The sequence below is a fragment of the Protomyctophum parallelum genome (genome assembly GCF_964188405.1).
Source record: "Protomyctophum parallelum genome assembly, chromosome: 11".
Taxonomy (NCBI): Eukaryota; Metazoa; Chordata; class Actinopteri; order Myctophiformes; family Myctophidae; genus Protomyctophum; species Protomyctophum parallelum.
Window position 1 is genome coordinate 18006921 of NC_139707.1, and position 16587 is coordinate 18023507.

Genomic DNA, 16587 nt, shown 5'->3' on the forward strand with positions numbered 1-16587 from the left:
AAGGTGAAATAAATTACTCTGAGAGCGGGGCGGTAACAAATCCTAACCTAACCGGACACGGGTGAAATTAATGAACAGTGCGGCGTGCCACATCAAACGTCAGCATGCAGGACTCTGTGAACCCGGGTTTGCTTCAGGGGAAATTTCTTTACAAGAAGCTTCCCAATGGAAACATCGACAAGAACAAGGTGGTTTGCACCCTGTGCAAAGCTTACTGTAGGAGTTCTTCAAGTCTGAAGTATCACCTAACGCACAAGCATCCCTTTGCGTTGGTTGATGATAGCGAAGCTGCCGGCGGGCCAAGCACTAATATGGCTCCGGGGAAAAGTGTTCGTCAAACTACAATGTTGGAGTGCAACCGTGGCAAGCCCGTCAGCCCAACTCTCTCAGCTAACTAACCTCCTAGCTCAGTGGATTGCCATCAACTGCCGGCCTATCAGTGTGGTTGAAGATGATGGGCTCGAGCTTCTTCTCCAGGCGGCCACAGGCGACCCATCTTACAAACTACCTGCGAGACGAACTATCACAAGGAGAATCCATGACCAGTACGCCGCAGAGAAAGCTGCGAAAGATGAAAAGTTGGCCGGGGCGGTTTGTGTTTTCAATGCTTTCGGCTGAGTTCAAATGAGCCATTTTAATCTAGATTAATCTAGATTAACTCCAGAATTGCAGTGAGATTAATCTAGATGAAAAAAATTAATCTATGCCCACCACTAATGATTATATATATATATTCATTCCGTGGTTAAATCCCTGTAGGCTACCCACATATTGGTAGCCTATATTAGCCCAACATTGGCGTTATGCATTTCACTTGAATAATGTTGTGTGAGAAAGACAGTTATTTAATGAAACTCAAGATTATAACGTCCTGTCTCGCTGCCGCCGTGTATAGGCTGCACGGCTATTCCTGTGTGTGTGTGTGTGTGTGTGTGTGTGTGTGTGTGTGTGTGCGTGCGTGGCGAGAGAGAGAGAGATCGTGGCTTCCAGGCGTGCGTGTGTGTGTGTGTGTGCGCAATGAAATGTACTCGGCAGTATGGCTGGCAGGCGAAATGGCGAATTCGAACGGCGTAATTGTAATAGTTTGGAACAAACCAAAATCTGTCAAAGAACAATATTTATGTAACTAAGTGATTCGCTGAGAGAGCGATATTTAATATACAGAGATTTAGAAGGAATAAGCAAAAGAGTGAGGCGAAAGTTCCTCTCCTTCCTTGTATTTTTCTCCTGCGGGCTGCGGAGTCCGGACAGTGGACAGGACTGTCAGGGAGACTCGGAGATCAGAGCAGCACAGGCTGAGAGGCAGAGCTAGTAGCCAATGAAAAGACGGAGTAGTAGTTGCCAGGTTCGCGAATTGTAAGCGAGTCGTAGTGTGTGTTGAATGGCATTTGAATGGCATTGGGCTTGTGAATGAATTTTCTCACATGTAATTTGTGCTCACTTGCATAGACCTGGCGAATTTAGCGTGGTGAAAGGGCAAAAGTGTTCCGGGGGTGTGGGTGCTTCGGGCGATAATGTTTGTAGTAAACAAATGCATTGGCGGCGTGAGTGTGGACGGGAGGCATTTTTGGTGGCAGTGCCAGTGCCAGTGTTTGGCGGGTGGTGTCGAGTTTTGCCGTTCGGCACGATAGGAGGAGATTGCGTTGCAACACTGCGAAGGTAAGTGTGTGACGTCACTGCCGTGTGAGTGTGTGTGGGTGTAGTGTGTAAGATGGTGTTGTGGGTGTTGCAATAGCGACATAGCTGTTGTGCCTTTGCGTTTCTTGCCATGTGTTGGGTACAACTTTACAACTATTAAATTAGATTGTGTGTGTGACATTTTTGAAAAAGTCTGGAAAATGGTTTACTCTTTTTCCATTTAGAGATCTAGAGCAACTTCGGTTCCCAGGAAGACACCAATTTTCTCTTTTTGGTCTCAAGGTGAAAAAGTTTGGGAACCTCTGTAGCCTACTACCGCATAAACTAACATTGAAATTAATGACTTGTTTACCAATTCAACATACCTCCATTTTTGTAGACAGTGAGCTCTTTCACAGTGTCAACAAACTGCCAGAATCTGTCATTCCCATCTTCTCCAATATACTCGCTGCACACAAAGAGATTGAAATCAAACCACCAAAAGAAGAACACAGGAATAGAGTACTGGCACACATGGCATTAGCCTCGGACACTGCAGGCGGTTTTGTGTGCCCATAATTGTTGTGAATTAAGTTACAGTATGTGATGCTATGTTGGAACCATTTGATTTCAATATACAGTATGTTGCATTTATTTAATATTTTGACAGATTTCATGATCATTTACATTTGACAGGTCTAAAGGTAATGTTTCATAAAATGAAACATATGAGGCACTGGCTGTATGTTTATTTCCACTGCTTATTGAGGAAGTATTTTTGTTAACGGGTTAACGGTATAGCTGTTAATTTGGAATTTTTCACAATATTTCAGTTTAGCCATTAAATAAGAATAAAGTAACTGCATTTTACATAGTAAGGGGGGGAAGCATGGTTTGTAAAAGATGCTTGGCACAGACAATTTAATGAAAGAAAAATACTTGCTCTGTACATTCACCATACTCATGAAGACATAGTAATGGTAAATTGATAGTTTGAGCCAGCATAGCCATGGTTCGTACAATGAAAACGTGTACATAAACATTCAGATTTCAAATATAAAGTACTCACCACGTGGGCCACGGGTGTTAGAAATGTGCTGGTACAGCGATTAGCAGTGTTGCATTCCGTGTTGTTTAATAGAAGGCATTTTTATCCGAGCTGGGTTTTTTTGCCATAGGCTTTCAACTACACGCCCTTATCGGCCGGGAGGAGTGTTGCTCTGGGTTTAAGCACACTTGGGCTTCCATGTGCGGCCAAAAGCCGCTCGTGGCAGGCGTCTCGTCCTTGGTTTTTAGCAAGGAAGCTTTGAGAAGGAAAGGAAACGGTCAGGTGACTGGGCTGCGCCATGACACTTTCATGGACACTCACACCGGAAGTTCAATGGCTGGACCAGCTCATAACAAACATTTGAGATCTTTGTCATATAATCGGTTCAGGAATATAAACAAAGACATCACTTTCTTTTCGATGTGCACTTAAGCCTCTCCAACTGATCCAAAATGCCGCAGCTCGCTTGGTCTTCAACCAGCCAAAATTCTCACACGTCTCTCCCCTTCTCCGCTCCCTCCATTGGCTCCCGGTCGCTGCCCGCACAGAATACAAAACTCTGATGCTGGCATTCAAAGCAACCAAAGGTATGGCTCCCCCATATCTTGCAAGTATGATCGAACCCTACAAACCCTCCCGTGCACTCAGATCAGCCAACGTGGGGAAGCTGGAAGTACCTTCACTAAAAACGCCGGTACAACGCTCCACACGTCCCAAACTCTTCTCCCTTCTAGCTCCAAAACTATGGAATGCACTTCCCATTACAATCAGAACTGCAGCCTCACTCCCAATCATCCGCCGTAGTCTGAAAACCCACCACCTTTATGTAGACTTAGATAGCATTTTATACAGACTCTGAGTCACTGAGCTTTCATGACTCCAGTGCATTCTGCCGAACTTCCGGGTGTAGTTTGGCTTCGTTTGGCTCCCATGAAAGCATCCATGAAAGTGTCATGGCACAGCCCAGTCACGTGACCATGTCCTTTCCTTCTCAAATCTTCCTTGGTTTTTAGACAGCTGGTGGATGGAAATGAAGCTCCACCCACGCAGAAGATTTTCAGCCAGATTCCCGGAAGCGCTTGCCCAAGGAGCTTCATTTCCGTCCACCAGCTGTCTAAAAACCCGGAAGAGACGCCTGCCGGTCGCGGCTTTTGGCATCTTGTAATCAGAATGATATTACAAGTAAGGTGGGTGAAAACTTACAGTAGATTGCAGTTAAATGTAGAGAGAGAAGAGCATAAAGTGCATAACATGACAATTGTGTATAATAAGTAAAAGTTCATCATGTATGCATGTATGTATGTATGACTACTGACTAGGCTATAAACAAAATGAGTCCCTATTAGAACATGAATCCGTTCAGACTGTGCAACAAAACTTAGCTCTTGTTCAGCAGTCTGATTGCTGACAAGTAAAAGATGTTCAAGATGCTCCCGATGCTCCTGAATCACTTGCCTGGCCGTGGGTGCGGCAACGGCTTGAACAGGCTATGGATGGGGTGGTGAATGTCCCTGATGATACTTTACTCCTGTGTTGAGAGTCATGGGGTCCGATGTGATGTTTCCCATTCTCACCACCTGACCACCACCTATTGCTGTTAAAAAGTTCAGTATCCAGCTGCACATGGCCGGGTGCAGGCCTAGATCCCTGAGCTTTGCGTCTAGTCTGGTGGGAATGACGGTGTTAAAAGCAGAGCTATAATCCACAAAGAGCATTCGGACACACCTGTTCTTCCCCCCCTTGTCCAGGTGGGTGAGCGCCAGGGCAACTGCATCGTCGGTGGATCGGTTCTGACGATATGCATTGCAAATTGCCATGGGTCCAATGTAGCCGGCAGCACAGAGCAAATAGTCTCTCTCAGTCTGGTGACGCTAAAGTGTGCCTGCGCTGACTCTGAAAAACTGGATGTGTTCGATATAGGCACGCTGACCGCACTGCCAATACAAACCAATAGGCGAGTGCGCTCCTGGTGTACAACTGTGAGTTTTCAGAACGCACCCCATTTGAGAATAGCCGGGGCGCTCGGATAAAAATGCTTTTTATTAAACAACGCGGAATGCAGCAATGCTAATCGCTGGAGCAGCTAATTTATAACACCCATGGCACACGTGGCAAGTACTTTATATTTGAAATCTGAATGTTTATGTATACGTTTTCAATGTAAATGTAGCGATTGCATAAAACTGGCTTCAGTTGCATCATGACAGTCATGTTTCAGGGCTAGAGCCAGCATAGCTATGTTACCTGAAATATTATGAAAGCAATGGAGCATCAGAAAAAAGGTTCAAAGTGGCGTACTGGAATTTAATGCATTTAATTTAAGTCTTGTCCACCTGTTTATTGACCACCAGAAAACATGTAGCCTATGCAAGATAGGCCTATCACCGGTTTGGATGGTTTAAAATACTACTGCTAGGATCAACATATGCAGTTTAGTTTTTTAATCCTGGTTGAATCTCACACTTTGATGAGTGTCACGTATCTTGGAATGTGTGTGTGAGAGCATCCAGTGAGAATGCTACCTTGTCTCTAGGAGGAAAGGCGTCATGGTCCATTTAGCCTTTAGGCTGGCAGAGACGCCTTTGGATGCAGACAGAACATGATGGATGTTTACCAGCAACAACAGCAGAACAGCTTTCCTCATCATGTTATGTGCAGGGCCAACACAACCCCAGTGTAGCATACACCTACCAAAAAACAAACACGAAGCATGTCAGTAGTACAGTAGTAATGTTACCCCTTAAACCACTCGTCGTAGGGCACAAATATTTGACATTTTTTACATGACATTGACATGCCCAAAATAGGGACGCCCGATTAAGATACGTTGCCACGTAGTGTTGTTCTAGCTACAACACAGTTTGTGTTGTAAAACGTAACAATAGGCTATGGCTAGTAGTCGTCCACATCAATCTAAAAGAGTATAAACTGTTGAAAAAACAGAGCACATAAACTACGTCTGTTTTATAAGTGTTAAAGTGTAGATATAGACATAGTCGACTGTGTGTGGCATGCAGCGGGACAGCGCTTAAGATGGTAAAGGTCCATTTGGCTTTGAATAAAATGATACTGCTCAAATACACGTACTGTACACTTGCAGTGCTTCCGTAAAACGGTCAATTCGAATAAACTGGCTGTAACGTTGCTGATAATACATACACGTCTCTCACTCGCTGCTTGAAGCTTCCATAATACAAAGCACTTCGGGGGTCTTTTTTTACACACAGTGAATTGTGGTGCCTTGCGCTGACATTCCCCGCTGAGGGAAACAAAAGTGATTTAAAATAATACTGCAGATTTTTATTTTTTAATTATATGATTCTATGGCAGTCTTGTGCATAGATACACAAGACTGAAACATAAACATAAAATAAAACGAACCATACAATGGTACATTTGTCAGGCAATGCCATGGCCACCTACGTTTCTGAATCGACGCTCTCGACGCTCTCAAAAAGATTCCCACCAAGCGACGGAGCGTCTGTTCTCTGCTCCTACCGGCTACCACTGCTGTCAGGTCAGTGGAAAAACCGTGTATGTCCAAAACTGTTACTTTAAGTTTTTAGGAGATAGACGATAGAGAGGAATGGAAAAAATGGGGAATGTAGATATTATTTAGTCACAAGATATTTTTAATACTTTTTTAGCTCTGGTCCATAAAGATTGATTGATTGAAATATTTATTAACAGTTTGTAGAATTACAGTACATTTCAAGCACAAACTCAATACAAAGACTGATAACTGTGAGTGGACGACCCAATTAAGCATTACACTTGTTTACAACAGGGTCCACATTGTTCAATTCATCAAAACGGTAGCAAGACCACTCGCCCTTGGCGAGTGGTCTGGGCGAGTGGTCTTGGCGACTCGCCAAAAAGTCAAGACCACTCGGCCCAAGCAGAAGGCCATTCGGCCCGGGCGAGATGACTTCCCCTTTTGGCGACAAGTCTTCACTTTCACTAGCTACTGTGCTAAAGCAACAAAAATAACATCCATGCGCAAACCAAACCAAACCAGGGTTGCCACATATCGTGTAGAGATGAGTCGGTCATGAACGAACGAATCAAAAGAACTAGTTATTTTTGGTGAACGAAACCGATCCGGTCACTTCCGTGAACGATCCGTTCAAAATGCAAATGACGGGGAATCGCCCGGCTGCTCTTCTCATTCAGTGCGAGGCTGCGAGCCGGAGGGTGCAGGTCGGGGCCGTGCTCTCAATAAAAGTGACTGGTTATTAAATTTGCTCTCTTCTGTTTAAATGTACTAATATTAAAATTTATGGTGATATATACTATTATATTATTATTATTATTATACTATTATGGTGAAATTATATCAATGGAAAATAAACAGGCTAATACATACCAAAAAATATATATAGTATTTAATGCTATAAAAACATGAAAATAGATTAGGCTCCTTCTTTATACTAATGGCATTAATAGCATACAATTCATATTACCATAATTGGTTAGTATAGATTAAATATAGGAGGGGCTCAATAACCATGGAAACTAAAGGGATGGAGGGTAGAGAAATGGAGTTAATCAATGATAATATTTTATTTGTGGATAAATTATATATTTCCCCTAAAATATCTTAGTTTTACCAACATTGTTAATGTGAAATAGTTTCAATATGCTTATTTATTTAAATTGTGATAATTGCTATAGCTATTGGAGGCTAGCTCTGGTGGTCCCAGAAGACAGGGGATGTAAAGAGGAAATTATGCCCGGGTAGAAGGCATCATGCCTGGGGGTGACTGGGAGGAGTGACTGGTGTTGACATCGCGGATCGTCTGACTCTGCCAAAACGGAACAGTTACCCTTAAAAAAAACACCTCCATTCAGTTTCATTGTAACTGAGATTTTCAATCATAATTCATAATTTTTTAATACTGTATTTAGCTATAACGAGCGCAAATGTTCGATGCTAATTGACAGTGCTAGTCTGCTACTACCATAGACCGCAGGGGAAAAAATGGCTACTCTCAACCGCACAAGAGGAGATTAGACCCCATCCCTCCCAGAGAAAATCCCATAGCCTGATTCAGATTTTACAGAGGCCAGTTTCGAATTGCAGCCATCCGTAGGTGCCCTTTGAGAGCGGTTTTGAAGGAGTCAAGGGATTCACATGTCTTAATGACTGCTGGTATAGGGTGTTCCACATATTGGTGGCATAGGAGCGAAAATAATTTAGACCCTTGTTTGTGCCGAATCTGGGTTGTACATGGTTAGTTGCACTCCCTCTGGTGTTGTGGGTGTGGACTTCGTTTACATTAAGGAAGTATTTAGACAGGTACATGGGTATCTTGGTCATGGTGTATCGAATCTTGTGGACCAGACCCATTGCAAGATGCTGTACTCTGTCGTCGACCCTAAGCCATCCCAGCCTGTCAAAGTGGGCAGGGGTGAGGTGGGTTCGGGGGGTGAGGCCAAGTAGGAGCCTGACCAGCCTTACTGCTTCTATGATTCTGCCCTGCAGTATAAAGCTAACTTACTGCAGCATGGGCTATGGACCAGAGTTAATACTTTTCATTAGTTCAATTTGTATAAAACTCAGAGACACACTTATCCACTTAAACTTAAATTTATTTATTGAGGCTATTTGTCAAAAATAGTTGATCTACAAGCTGACCACAAAGTGCTTGTACCTACATCAACTATTGTTGGAGCGGTGCCTCCGCTCCATTACGGAGCTATGTGTGTCCATATGTCTGTCTCTGTGTCTGTTTGTATGTCTGAGCAGTGAGCACGGAAAGCTGCAACACTTAAAGTGCCAGTAGAGTACAGCACAGAGTACAGTACGAGCCCTGGGCTGTTCCTGGGTCTCTGGATGTTCCGGGGACCCCCGGGTACCCCCACACGGACCCCTCGGGGACCCCCACATGGTAACTGTCATTTCTCGACCGTTTCGGACGCGGGGCGGCTCGCCCGAACCGGCCCGGGGCGTGTTCCTGGGGGTCTGGATGTTCCAGGGACCCCCCGCGGGGACCCCCACACAGTCGACCGTTTCGGACGCGGGGCGGCTCGCCCGAACAGGGCCGGCACCCTGGGTGCGTTCCTGGGGGTCTGGAATCTCTGGATGTTCCGGTGACCCCCGCACAGTACACTACAATACAGTACAGAGCACATTAGAGTACAGTAACTATAACAATAAATGTATAGTTGCACCGCTCAGTTCACACAGGTGTGATTCTTCTACTTTTGTGCGAGAATACGCTATACCTATAGGGCATTATTTATGGGCAGCGGTGGCAGTGCGAGGTCGCGAGGGTGGGGGGTAAAAAAAGTTGAAATGTGGAGCTGCAAGGTTTCTGCCGGACCACATCTATGCTCCTACGATTTTGGTCTGGACTGCCAGGTAGCTATAACGAATAACGTAATGCACATGTGATCATATAGATGTTTGAGAGGGTAACAAGACTACTCGCCCCGTTTCTGTTTTCCTCCCAGAATTTTCCCCAGTGAGGGGTGGGAGAGGCTGGACAGCAGACGGCTGGACTTTGAATTTCTCTAACTATAAACTTTCATGACAGCAGAACAAATATAATGTATGAAAAGCTACAGTGAAGTCTGTTCACAGAAGTTGTAGTATGTGGGGATTATCTGACGAGGTACCATTTGAGGGGGCAAAACCTTACATAAATAATACTAAATTGTTTATAGGTTCAATATAAGTCAAATAATACAGCCTTTCCACAGGAGTATCTTTTTATATTTTTCCAAAAAGAATACAAACAGCCAATAGCATATTACAAAGTTCTCCCCCTCACTGGGGAAAATTCCGGGAGGAAAAACGGGCGAGCACCGGGGCGAGTAGTCCAGTATTCTTTGAGAGCATGCTGGCCCTGCATGCCTGAAGCATCAACAAATATGTTAAAGTGTTAGTTCTTGTTTTTATTGTTATTCGCCTATAATAATAATAATAATAATATTAATAAGGGTAATGATAATAATAATAATAATAATAATAATAATAATAACTAGAATTATGCAATTAGCAATTGCAAGTGTATAGTTGCCTCTTGTAATGCATTTTACCAGACTTTATATACCGGTAAGTGGAGATGCTGATGTGTATTTATGATGCGTCCACCGGTAAGTGGAGATGCTGATAAAATAGGCCATAAAGAGAAACATATCACCACATTAACGTTCATTCTGCATGAATGCATTCTGCATGCACCACCTCATCACAGGACACCATCACCATATTACGGTATTGTTATGATCAATAGCTTACTGATTCTAATCTAAGTACTTGGACCCTCGTCTGGTTCTGGTGTGTGACGACCCGGTTGACATTTCCATGGTTCGGACAGACGGACATACGGGCAGGCCTGCTCCGGGAGAGAGATTAACATGACACGGAGACTTGGTCACATCAATACAATCACAAGGTTTATTGTCTTACAGGATCATATATATGCTTGCATACTTTGTGTCCTACTGACGTCACTGACTAGACATCACAAATCACTGCCTGCAGCACGCGGCCTTCAGCGTGCCCCTAACAGACCTAGGGAATGTTACAGTTCCGGCAGTGCACCTTACGCATATATCCATACACATATATAAGTACATTGCATATTCACGTACAAGTACCTGTTATCAGTACACAGCCTGTTGGATATATTACAACAGCCCACTCTTTGACCTTGAAAAGGACATCAATCATCAATCAATCAATCAATCAATCAATCAAGTGCTGTGGTTATAGTGCGGAAAAAGTGTACAATCACGTATTGATACCAAAAAAAACCTGGACTCCGCCAGGGAAAATTGCATCAAGCCTCTCTCGGATCATTTTCATATGATCTCTTTACTTAATCAATAATCATTGATCAATCTCTGAGCAAGCACGCGCACGCCACCTGATTGTACACGAAATGGAGAGAGATAGCAGAAACACAGGAAGAAAAGAGGGGAAGAACAATATATAATATATCTGTACAATATATACACAATTTGAAAATACTAAGGATGTGGGGATAGGAAAAGGTACATTATAATATCACATTAATGTAATATCACTTCAGATCACTGATCATTTAGACTTAACATTACCTCGTGTCTAATTTCAACACTTCCCGGATCATTCCCTGCTAATCTATTCCTGATTTGCAGGACGCTCTCTGAGCAGTATGTTATGACTCCGTCCTCAGTTATGTCTTATCTGGCCATGTTGTTGCTCTGTCTGGAATGAAAGTACAGCATGTCTAACTGGATTAAATCAGGCAGGACTACACTAGCCTACCTCTACCTAAGGCAAACAATTGCATTGATAACTGACATTTCTGACATTTATAACTGACACCACTCTTTTATACCGCTCAACGCCACTCTTTTATACCTCTCAACACCACTCTACACTTGATCTTGCCTGCCTTATCTCCGGAGGCCCTGTGTGAGTGTCATGTATAGGGACAGTGTATAATAACAGCAAAGAAACACATGTTTTACATTGAGACAAGCAACCACCAGTCATTAATCCCATAAAAAGAAAATGTTGCAAACCGTCCAAGCACCGAAACATTAAAATAAAATATTCCAAACGTCCAGGACCCTATTCCAAATGTCCAGGACCCTGACAAGACAATGTTCCAATCGCCCAGGACAATGACATTACTAGAAAATGTTCAAGAGCGTACCATGTTCACCTCACGACCCTAATCCACGTCACTGGAACCGATAGTTCATGGCCCAGAACCAACAGATCTTCATACTGGCAACCGCGCGCAATTGTCCCGTACCGAATCCATATCAGATAGCGCGCATGTGCCCATGAGGCCGCGTTGATGATATATCCATAAAAGTTGCGCGCGAACAATCTCGCGCACATCCTGACCCAGGACTTGTCTCATAAAAGTCTGAGCAAAAACAGTTTCCGTCACCATGTGACTAGGATCCTATTCCCGATCATGAGTTCAGGATCCGGGTAATCTGAACATGGGATGTCGTTCAAATAGCACACTTGCATCTGGTCTCCTAGACCCCCCGCTGGGCCGACGCCGACCCTCCTGGCCTGCGGTCCGACATGTGACCTGTCAGATACAGACCCTTGCAGGACGCGGTCTGCGTCCGGTGTAGGCCGTGGTGGTTCGACCCTGATGTAGCGTCCGCTGTAGGCCGTGGGCTGGCCCTGACGTGTCATCCGATGTAGGCCGTTTAGGTCCTTCAGACTTGGTCTGGGCCCAGCTGTGGCGTCTTGCAGGCCACAGTTGCTGTTCGATGCCAGAGGCCATCTCCCTTCCCCGGCTGACCGCATTAAGCCCGCTGGACCTGGTGCCTACCAGGACTGGGTCTCGAGAACCTTTCTGCATTTTTTGCAGGCTGCTGTCTAGTGTCCTGTGGAAAAACTTGAACAGCACAGGGTCTCCCCCCCCCCCAAAAACAAAGAATACACACGCGTATTGTGTGTGTGTGCGTGGGGGCATATGTCCTATCTTCATTGGGTTTTCATAATCACTATCCCTCCAATTGATCCATCACCCATCCAAGAGGACTACTAATATAATACAATTAAAATTCAAAATGTGTATTTTTGAGCATGTTGCATGGCGCGTCTAATACTTACCGCCCGTGACCCCTGAACACTGGTGCTTTCTGGACCTCTGCCTCGTGCTGCACACCTGCTCTGTGTAAACAATTGCTAACGGCCCACTGTGTTCTGATAAGACACAGGGCCTTGCTTTTTCACAACAACCATATACGCTCAGAGGGCCTTCTCCCAAATTCTTTCAAACCAGAAGCCCAAACACACTTGTTATGGATTAATCTTTCAGACCATATTGCGTCATACATCCATCTTCAAATACAATTTGTATTTGCCCTCTTGAAACACAATTATACAGACACATTTCATATAAACGGCGGTAGGGGACATAAAAACATGAATTATAGTTATTCAGCATGTCACAGGTCCGGCGGTCCAGCATGAACTGCATTCCTGACTGCTTCTGTGCGTTTCTGTGAAGGAATATAATTAGGGTTGAATATAATTAGGGTTAACTTTACTCACCCACTCTTAACCACGCTTGTGAAACACAACGTGGTTTTATCACAGACTATCACCTCTGTACTGCTGGCAAATCGATCGCCAGGCTAAACTACACCATGGTGGTACTCCCTAACCTTTCTCATGAACCCTGACACTCAACTAATTTTCTCTGCGCTTATATAGCTTGACAGACCTGCGCTTATATAGCTTAGACCTTACATAATTTTGCTTTTAACACTTCATTTATGTCTGTCTAATTTATGTCTAAACACAACACTCCGCTATTTATTTATTTGAACTGAATATGATACTTCTCCCCCCTCCACAAAAAACATGCGTCCATGCTGTGGAATGGAAAGAAGCCCCCGTCCAGCCAAAATCTAAACCCTTCTCTTAACTGAACACTTCTTCTCTCACTCAACTGGGGTTTTTCCTCGCTTACTTAGTAATTAAATACAAATTATTTCAGGCCTAATAGTGCACTGATTATATTACTACTCAAAACTTGCACACCTCTCCTAATGGTGCACTGACGCACCCCCTATCTTCTCTAAGTTTACAATAACATTGTCCCAAAAACACCACAACAAAATCGTCTCTCTTTGAACGATTTATTCGTGAGCATCGCTTTCTGCTCCTTACCAGGTGTAACTACTGAGTGGGACATGTTGTATGTGCTGTGCTGTAGTCCTGTATTACTTTTACAAACCCTGTCTGTTTTCCCAAGGTTGTGGTCATTATTTAAACTTCTCTATTGTCCTAATTTGACAGTTACTTACTTGCCCTATCCAGACTTTATAAGACTAAAGTTGGCCTAATCCGATAAAACACAGTTACTTGTCTTCACCATTGACTGGGCCTAGGACCTATTGGTTTTTATTCCTCCTTAATCCTTATCTAGATGGAGTTCCCTTCCAAATGGATTACAGCTTGCTTATACATTGCACCACAATTCTGCTGCAACAATGAACTATACTTTACTTAATGATTGTGAAAATATCAGATCTACCCTGATGCACACACGTATGTGTACGCTTAGGTACACACACATCGCACCCCTTCCTTTGAACAGGACTTCTTACTATAGACAAAACATTCCCCTGTTGTCTATCCTTCCGTGTGTGTGTGTGCGCGTGTGTGCGTGTGCCTGGGCGCTGCTCTCACCCTAAATGTGAAAATAACTTGCCACACATTTCCGAATTCCACTATAAAACTGGTAACATAAATATTTAAACCTTCCCACTCAACCTCGTCCGCTGATGTAGATGTAGATATGACGACATGGAAAGCCCCGCTTCTTTCATATGAAACAAACAAAAACAAGTGTTCATTGTTCAATTCAATCTAGTGTGTCACCAACTGGCACACACAACCCATCGCATGAAATCAATGTGTCCCATCCGACACAAAACAAAAATGCCCCATAGTTCAGTGCCAGACAAACGTTTCAGTGGTCAAAAACTCCACAGAATGACTTTCTGCTGCTCCTCTCAGCAAAATGGTTCAAAGTTCATTGGCAAACACGCTTAGTGGTAAACCTCCACAAAATATCTTTCTGTCTCCTCTTAGCACAAAAAGAAAAGTCCAGGTTTATGGTCTTGGGTGCTCTGGCTGGAGTTTACCCCAGCTGGGTGGCTGGGCTGTTGACCATTCATCTTTTAGACGATTACAGAGTGGGAAGGATGAATATCCTTGATACTTTGGTTTTTTTTTTTTAATGTGGCAGTTTTACTAACATAAAATGTTGACTAAACACTTCCTTTTAGTGTGTGTGTGGGTGAGTGTGTGGTCGTGTGAGAAATCTACACACATGGAGTGCTTACTGACTGCACCTATGTGAACTGACCTCCAGGCTGACTACAGCCCTAATATACTGTTTGACCTAAAAGCTGACTACACCTTAGAATATGACATTGACCTACCAGGCCGGCTTAAACTGTCCTCCCTGAGTCATATCCATTATAGTTTAATTTGATAAACTCCCTATATGCTTCAGGCCTGCCTGATTCCTATTCAACTCAACACACCCCCCCCCCTCCATATAGGGACCCTAAATATGGGATCATGCATTTGGTGCAACTTAAAGGGCTGTGTAATGAAATGTATTTGACTGGAACTCCACCAAAATACCGCATTATACACTGAATAATGACTAATTTTCACTTAGGTAATGCTTACATTTGTTAATACCTACTACTTAACCTGGCCAATTTGCGCTATTCATTTTATTTATTTATTTTTCTTAGTGCATGCGGCCCTTCCGGCCATACGAGCTTGTAGATCTGCTATATATATATATACTGATCGCTTAGTTGGGTGCCTAAATGTTCTATCCATAGTGACTTTTAATACCAATGATCGCGTGTATACACCACGCAGTCTTTTCCAAACTTGTCAAGTCACAAGAACTACACCATTTCGCTTCAAACAATCTGACTACCGTGAATGCGGCCCGTTTCCTTAATTTGTTCTCTCTGCAGATCTATTTTACTCCTGATGAATAGCCTCGCTCGTTACATAGTAATGTACCTGACCTAGCCAATGTGCCTATATTTTACAGCTGAATGAGGCCATACCGGCCATTACGAGCTTGGAGATCTGCTCTTTTGCTGCCTACATTAAGGTCCTCTACTTAACTAAACTTGAAGTATTTGTACATATCCTGTCCAAAATTGCCCTGGTCACTTTATTTCTTGATACATACTACAGTGCCCTGCCGGGCATAATGAGCTTGTAGATCTGCCCTTTTCTTTTACTTTTTACTACTTGGCTAATTCCTGTCACTATACCCGTGACTAATCATCTCAGGCCTATTTGGTGCTCCTGATAAATAATCAAGTATTATTGCTGAATGGTCCTATCGGCCAGTACTCGACGTTTGTAGGCCCGCAACCTGTCACTATGCACGTGACTAATCAGTTCCTAGATTAATAATGAGTTTCACTCTGACTCTACACCAACTATTTAGTGTTCCTAGTAAATACTCCTGTATTGTTTGTTCACTCCTGAACTTTGGCCCAATGCCATATCACTTATTGGTCTTTTCTTTACAGCATTTTTTTCGTCATAAATTAATATAATGGGTTTCTTGATGCGTTTTCAGTGAGTAATATTAGCCCATACTGAGAGCTTTATTTGAGTGTGAAAGCATGTCTTTGACCTTGGCTATATGAGATAAGAGATAACACGCTCCGTGAAAGTCAGGGAGTAACTCTCTAGCTGCGTGGGGGTAGGGAAGTTCTAAACATGTTGTCTGCGCCAAGCCGCCAACGCTCTCTCGGCTTTCCTCTTGGCCCAGTCAGAATCTCGGGGAGTGCTCCTCTCTGGCGATAAGGTTACCATGGCTACGCCAGCTTCAGCGCTTTCTCGTCCATGGCCCGATGTGCGGAACAGAAAAGATGAGTTCCACGTCTCGCAACCGAAAACCGAAAACCCCCCCTCAAAAAAAACATTATAGCACTTCCAATCCTTACTTTGAGGCTATCTTTTTATTATTATTTATCTATGGTCAATTGATTCTTAACAGCTCACAGGGCAGGCTAACTAGACACATTGAAACTTTACTCCACTCTTACATTAGACCACCTTTCCTGCCTTTTTACTAATAGGCTGGAGATCCTTCTTAATGCTCAGATTTTTGACTATATGAGACTTCTATCTACATGCCTTGTAACTAGGCCGGACAATCTATTTCAATTAGGCTATTTGTGCCGCTTGTAGATCGGCTATTTTGCACACCCATTTAAGTGAATGAAACCCGAACCTCACTTCGGTCCTTACTGAATACTGATTCATATTTCACTTAAGCAATCCACCAGCCCCCTCAGATTGGAGGTTGATTTAGTGTGTGATAACCACATCAGCTTGACTACATACCGTGCATTACACTGCATTAATTCACAAACTGCTTGCTACTGTA

General features: G+C 43.5%; 1 protein-coding gene across 3 annotated transcripts in view; it reads right to left on the minus strand.

The window, feature by feature from the left end:
* uggt2 (UDP-glucose glycoprotein glucosyltransferase 2) overlaps window positions 1-5868 on the minus strand; it is a 59654-nt gene extending 53786 nt beyond the window's left edge. For 2 of the 3 annotated variants that reach the window (XM_083777411.1, XM_083777410.1), the window contains exons 1-3: window positions 5753-5840; window positions 5188-5352; window positions 2004-2086 (exon numbers count right to left, since the gene is read on the minus strand). In XM_083777411.1, coding sequence (XP_083633537.1) covers window positions 2004-2086; window positions 5188-5348 — 244 coding nt within the window. In that variant the 5' untranslated portion in view covers window positions 5349-5352; window positions 5753-5840. Of the gene's footprint in view, window positions 1-2003; window positions 2087-5187; window positions 5353-5752 lie in introns of all 3 variants that reach the window. The other variant, XM_083777409.1, reaches the window with a different exon arrangement.
* Between the last annotated feature and the right edge of the window lie 10719 nt (window positions 5869-16587).